General features: G+C 47.3%; 1 protein-coding gene across 1 annotated transcript; it reads right to left on the bottom strand.

The window, feature by feature from the left end:
• Positions 1 to 960: 960 nt before the first annotated feature.
• LOC138398331 (dehydrogenase/reductase SDR family member 2, mitochondrial-like) lies at positions 961 to 1,814 on the bottom strand. Its single transcript, XM_069492700.1, has 2 exons — positions 1,675 to 1,814; positions 961 to 1,189 (listed from the first exon to the last, which is right to left on the bottom strand). Exons 1-2 carry the CDS (start codon positions 1,812 to 1,814, stop codon positions 961 to 963), a joined length of 369 nt encoding a protein of 122 aa, XP_069348801.1.
• Between the last annotated feature and the right edge of the window lie 5,219 nt (positions 1,815 to 7,033).

Raw genomic sequence — 7,033 nt, 5'->3', positions numbered from 1 at the left:
GCTCCCTGAGGAGGGAATGGCTCACCCAGATCACAGGACCCTCTCTCTGCCAACAGGGTCTGGAGGGGACCAGGACTGAGCCCTCTCTGGGGGGCCCATCAGGACAGCAGGGGCAGGGGTCTGCAGAAGCAGCAGGAATGCTCTGTGGGTCCCAGCTGGGCTGGCGGCCTGGGCAGGGGTCCCTTCTCTTAGCTGTGTCTGTGAACAGGTGAGGGGTCCCTGTGACAGCCCAGAGGGGACTTCATGGGACAGCCAGAATGAATGGACCAGACCCACTACCAGTGAGCACAGACTGCGACAGCCACAGATACCTGAGCCAGGAGAGGCTCTGCAGCAGGACTGAGTGCATCGCCTCAGATCTGGGGCTTGCTGTAGCACTGAAGCAGCAAAGTTCTGGAGTACCACTGGCCACCTGGGCAGGCTGGCGCAGGTGTGCTCTGCCCAGTGAACCAGGGCTGTGGCTCGAAGATAGTACAGGTGGCAGCTGGAAACACGCCAGGTGTGTGAGCAGAGATGGGAGGTGGAGAGGACCTCACAGCTCCATGCTCACCAGAACCTCGCCTTGTCCCAAACCTGCTCACTGCTCTCCAAGGTACTTCCCACCAAAGGACTAACCCCTGCCATGCACACCAGGAAGTTCACACCCCCCAGGAAGGAGACTTCAAGGACCAGGGTCAGGGAACAAAAGGAGTGGGAGTGGGAGGTGACTCCTATTTGATGTCCCTGGGGCTGTGCCTGCATCAATTCCAGAGCACAGGAGAACACCACCAAGTTACGATGGAGAACCATCTCCCCCCACGAGACTCAAAATGTCTCTCTGCCAAGACCTGTGGATCTGTTCGGGTGGATCATGGGCCTCTGGAGTGCCCAGCTCCCAGCACACGGCTGGCTTTACTCCTGTGCTGGTGCACTCGCTCAGGTTATGGTTTTAAAATAACCACTGCTCCTCCCTCCCTCCTGTCAGGGCTGGATGTGTACATCCCCACCAGCTCCTCCTTCCACCCCCCTGCCCTTCACTGTGGCCACCCCCAGCTCCCGGTCCTTCCCCACGTGGCACACGGTGCCTATCATGTTCAACCCCTCCCCCTGCAGCGCGGCCATGGCCCGGTCCACGTTCTGCTGCTTCCGGCTGCTGACCACCACGTGGGCCCCATCCTGGGCCAGGCATGGGGCGATGGCAAAGCCGATCCTGCAGGCAGCAACACAGAACACAGGTCAGCCTCAGCCCTGCCTGCTTCCTCCTGGGATCCTGATGGACAGACATAAAATGCATCCCCCCATGTCCAGCCTCCAAATCTAAGCAGAAAGAGCAGCTAACACTTGTTGAGCGCCTACTATGCATCAGGCCTTCACAGTATCCTAGCACAGAGGTATTATTATCATATTTTACAGAGGTGGTTAAGTAGACTTACACAGGTAAATAAGTTTGGAGCCCAGATTCAAATCCAGGTCAGAGTCCAAAGCACCCCCTCTTTCCACTATCTCACTTTGCCTCCTGAACAGCAAGAATTTAATGACAGACGCTTACCCTTGGAAAGATGGTAATTTCCGGAGCTGAGTAATGGGATGGAGACTGGGCCCAGATGTGTGAGAAGGACCCTGACTGCAGATCTCACTCTGCTATGGGGACACTAACATTCTGTGGGCACATGCCAGCCAGGGGCTCCCACTTACGCCTCTGTGGACCCAGTGAGGACAGCCACTTTATCAGCCAGCAAATGGCTCCTCTCTGCCCTGCTTCTGTGCGTCCTTGCTGAGAGACGGGCCAAGGAGCCAAGAAGACCCCTCAAAGTCCACGGCACAGCCCTAAGCATATAGCCGGTTGTCAGGTCCCCACCTTGCAAGACCCAGCCCTGGGAAGACAATTAGCATAATTAGCATTGTGGAAGATGTGACTCCACAGGTCCTTCATGTGTTGTTTATGGTAGGTATCCAAACACCAGCAATCTCACAGGGAATTTAGAGAGCTTTTCTCAACCCATTCCCCAGATGAGCTTCCCCATCATAGTGGGTCACTCCATCATCAGAGCAAACATGGCCAGGCACATGGCACACACCTGAGTCATTCTTGCTTAGCTGATCACCAAATCCTATGCAAGGAGCATAACTCATCGTCTTCTTAGATTTATTCATTCCTTCCTTCCCTCATCCGTTACCTGTTCATGTCACTTGTATCTACCTAACATCTCCAGTGTCTGTCCTTCCCTTTCTATTTCACAGCCACCACTTGAGTCTTAGTCTTTGTTATCTCCCCAGTTTAGTGCAATCTCCTCTTTCCCCAGCTCCTCACCTCACCCCAGACCCCAGAGATGTGTCTTCTCTACGGGTCACACTGACCACGTTACTCCTCTCTTCTCAGATGGTTCTCACCCAGCTGTAGACACAGTGTGGCCACTCCCCTCTGGCTTCACAGACAGTCATGGGGACTCTGGGCAGTCCTGCAGCCCTGCCTCCTCCTGACCCGGGCCTTGCTGTCTACACTGCTCAGGCCCATCTGCGAGTTTGTCTTGTTTCGCGTCAGCCTCAGCTCAAAACAACTCTTCCTCCTAATGCGGCCCTGGCTCTACCTCCTTTTGTCCCACAATCCTTGCCTCTTTTAGAAGGTAGAACAGTGGTGATTCCACTGTGTGTGCCGTTGGAGGACTTCCAAATGTCGCCAGCTCAGACCTCTCTCTCTCTCTTGAACGCAGGCTAGCTTATTTAAATACCTACTTGATTGACGTCTCCACTGGGATATCTGATAGATACCTCAAATTAAACACATCCGTGATGGTTTTAAAATATGTCCACAAACTCTGTGATACTCTTTCCTCCAAGAGGCAGAGCCTAACTCCTCTGCCCTTCAGTGTGGACTGGTCTAAGTGACTTCCTTCTAATGAATAAAAAAAGAGGAAATGATGGTGTGCAACTTTGGGGACTAGGTCATAGTAAGGCACTGTGGCTTCCATCTTGGATGTACGGTCTCTCTCTCTCTCTCTCTCTCTCTCTCTGACCCCTTGCTCTGGAGGGAGCCAGCTACCAGGTTCTAAGGGCAGGAAGGCAGCCTATGGAGACGGCTGTGTCAGAGGAATGAGGCCTGCTGCCAGCATCCATGTGAGCGTGCCATCCTGGAAGTGGATCTTCCAGCCCCAGACAAACCTTCAGAACCTAAAGCTCCTCTTGACGGCCTCGCTGGAACCTTATGAGAAACTCTGACCCAGAGTCACCCGGCTAAGCCACTGCTAATCCACAGACACTGTGAGATAATGAGGTCATTGTTTTAAGCCACTAAATTTTGGGGTATTTTGTTACATAGCGATAGATAACTAATACATATCCAAACTGTACTCCACGTGTTTCCCCCAAACCTGCTCTCCCTGCAGCCTTCCCTGTCTGTGTGGCAGTAACTCCATCTTTCCAACAGCTAAGGCTCCAGACTTCCTCTCTTTGCCTTACACTTCACATCCAACCGGTCAGAAAACCCTGTTGATTCTATCATCACTACACATCAATAGGTAACCTTGTCACCATTTCCACTGCTACCACCTGGTGGGGCCACTGTCGCCTCTCTCCCTGCTTCCATTCTTTCCTGCCTGAAGTCTAACCTCAACACGGGAGTCTGAGTGGTCCTTTAAACATGCAGGCCAGAGCAGGTGACTCCTTTACTTAAAAGCCCACAGTGGCTCCCACACCTCTCAGAGCAAAGGCCCAGGTCCCTCCAATGGCCTATAAGGCTTCACAGGACCTCTCTGACCTCACTATTACTCTCCTCCCAGCCACACTGGCCTCCCTGCTGTTCCTCAAACCTGCTGAGCACACTTGTGCCTTAAGTCTTATGCACTGGCTGTTCCTTCCACATGAAATGTTTTCCCACCAGATAGCTGCACACCATCATCCTTCCTTCCTTCAAGTCTTTGCTTAAATGTCACTGCTCAACCTGTAAAGCCCAACCTGACTGCTGTTTACAATTGCAATCTACTCCCCTCCCAGCACCCAGCACTCTGGGTCCCTTTTAGAATACTTTACTTTTTCTTTCTCTAACCATACTTATCACCCTCCAATATACTTATTTATAATCTCTGTTGTTTATTGTCCATATGCCCCTGCTTGAAAGTAAGCTCCAAGACAGAACTGATCTGTGTGTTTTGTTCACTGATATATCTCAAGTGTCTACAAGAATGCACATAGTAAGCACTCAATAATTATTTGTGGAATGAATGCATGCATTGATAAATCTACATGTTCCTACAAAGAGCTTTATGCAATTGTGCACTTTTAATCTAAAGCTCTCGATTTCAAAGTTATTCCAAACTTGTTTAGCTCAGAGAGAAAGACTTAAGAATACTCTTGAGCACCTAATATTAGTTCTTGTTAACCTCCTTTGACTTTCAGCAAGCAGGAGTGCTAGGAAGTAGAGAGCAGGAAGGAAATCAGGAATCTTAGATTTCAAATGCTCAAATTCAAGGACAGCAAAAGAGCTGATGTTGCAGATGAAATAGATTGCACTCTACAGGGAGTATCGGGAAATTAATCATAAAGTGTTATAGCAAGAGGAGGTAAGAAACATGGTTTCGTACATCCCTGATCTTCTAAGACTGGCATGAAATAGAACAGTGCTATCCAACAGAAATATAATGTGAGCCATATATTTCAACATGTAATCAATATAAAAAGTTATTAATGATATATTTAACATTTTTTCATACTAAGTCTTTGAAATTATATGTGTATCTTACACTCACAGATCTTAGTTGAGACCAGCCACAATTTCAAGTGCTACAGCCACATGTAGTTAATGACTATCATATTGAACAGTATAGATAAAAAGTTGTATATGAGGCCGGACGAGGTGGCTCACGCCTGTAATCCTAGCACTTTGGGAGGCCAAGGCGGGAGGATTGCTTGAGGTCAGGAGTTCGAGACCAGCCTGAGCAAGAGTGAGACCCAGTTTCTACTAAAAATAGAAAAATTAGCCAGGTGTGGTGGCACATACCTGTAGTCCCAGCTACTCAGGAAGCTGAGGCAGGAGGATTGCTTGAGCCCAGGAGTTTGAGGTTGCTGTGAGCTAGGCTGACGCCACAGCACTCTAGCCCAGAAAACAGAGCGAGACTCTGTCTCAAATAAATAAATAAATAAATGTGTATATGAGATGTGTTTCCATCTTGGTCGGGAAAATGTGGTCAATTTGGCTATAACTCACCCTCCTGAGAGTGATGTCAATAAACAACATTCTACCAGCATCCCTGAGTATTGTGGGGGTGAGAGGAAACTTCCCTCCACCCCAGAAGTTTCACTGAAAAAATCAACTCTCCATAAGGCAAATTAATAAGAGAAAGAGGTTTATTTACCATGCACACAGAGAGAATCACAGAGGGATTATCCAATGTCCCAATGGGGTACAAAATCCTATACATCCTCCTTTTGTAGAGGAGAGGAGATGAGGAGTATAGATAATTCTGTTTGGGGGCAATAAATAGTTATGAGGGATGTTGAATAGATACTTGGGAGAATGAATGGATGGGGAAACAGATTGACTTGTCAATTAACCTGAGAGATGGGTATTATATTTGAAATGAGTTGGGCCAGGTCTGGTTGAATTCTTGATCTTTTCCCCTGCAATATATTGAGCTAACAGGGAAGGGAAGGGAAATCAATTGTTCTTTTTGATGGGTCAGTCTGGTTTATGGAGATAGAGGAAAAGCCCCTTCCAAAGTCTGATCTTAAGGGCCTTTAATTCAAAATACTGTTTATACCAATGAGTCATATTTTGGGGTGAAATTTCCTGAGCTTCTTCAGCATACAAATGGCTATAATGCTATATATCCTAAATTCAGGTCTACTCCTGTTGAAGAATTGTCCTAGTCTCCTGATTTTCAATGACACATGATTCAAAATAATCACAATAGCACAAAGAAATCTCTCTGTTCTGAGTACACATATTGTTTTACTAAACTTAGAGCAAATCCAGAATGACCTACACTTTTTGCTAAGAATCTATAAGAACCTCAGTATTCCACCTAAGACTACAATTCAAAATAAAACAGCTATGTGCATAAGTAACTTTATCATCCTTTTATAATAGCAGAAAAATGAAAAGAACTTAAATTCCCAATAATGGGGACATTTTGGACATTTTTCCTTGATGGGACATTATACAAGAATTAAAATGGAAGTTTTAAAACAGTTTATAACAGTGTAGGGGAAATGCTTAGGTTAAAATGCTAAGTGGAAAATCAGGACACAAATTGTATATGCAAATATTGAATGATCAAAATTATGTTAAAATAGTACATACAGAAAAAAAGCCAAAATAAATACACCATAATGAGATAAAGATGATTAATTAAGCCATACTCCTGCCTGTCCCTCCACAATATGTCACTAGACACTGTGAGAAACATTAGAAGAAAAAAGAAAAAAAAAGAAAAACTCAATAGCAGCACATGAAAATATGAAGTAGTGTTCTTGATGCACCAGAATTTTTATGGAGTGGAGTCATACTGAAAGATAAAACCATAGCCCAAGGCCGGGCGTGGTGGCTCATGCCTGTAATCCTAGCACTCTGGGAGGCCGAGGCGGGTGGATCGCTCAAGGTCAGGAGTTCGAGACCAGCCTGAGCAAGAGCGAGACCCCGTCTCTACTAAAAATAGAAAGAAATTATCTGGCCAACTAAAATATATATAGAAAAAATTAGCCGGGCATGGTGGCGCATGCCTGTAGTCCCAGCTACTCGGGAGGCTGAGGCAGTAGGATCGCTTAAGCCCAGGAGTTTGAGGTTGCTGTGAGCTAGGCTGACGCCACAGCACTCACTCTAGCCAGGGCTACAAAGGGACACTCTGTCAAAAAAAAAAAAACAAACAAACAAAAAAAAAAACCATAGCCCAAAGTCCTGGAGGAGGGGGCTGTGTCAAAAGGAGAGAACAGTGACGGTGCTCTGAGTTGGACGGCAGTGACACAGGGAAGCAACTGGAGGGGACAGTGGTCAGGTGACAGTTTGTAGGTGCTGTACTGGGAGGAGCTGGCCAAGGAGGTCCCTTCCGCAGTACCTACCCTT

Source organism: Eulemur rufifrons, chromosome 2 (genome assembly GCF_041146395.1).
Source record: "Eulemur rufifrons isolate Redbay chromosome 2, OSU_ERuf_1, whole genome shotgun sequence".
In the NCBI taxonomy this organism is placed as follows: Eukaryota; Metazoa; Chordata; class Mammalia; order Primates; family Lemuridae; genus Eulemur; species Eulemur rufifrons.
This window is presented reverse-complemented; position numbering and strand designations above follow the sequence as displayed.

What these genes read in the sequence shown, in the direction of transcription:
- LOC138398331 (XM_069492700.1), bottom strand. Translation starts at nt 1,814, where the DNA reads ATGCTTAGGGCTGTGCCGTGGACTTTGAGGGGTCTTCTTGGCTCCTTG. An exon ending in CTCACTGGGTCCACAGAGGC is followed by an intron (nt 1,190 to 1,674) that starts GTAAGTGGGAGC and finishes TGCTGCCTGCAG; the next exon opens with GATCGGCTTTGCCATCGCCC.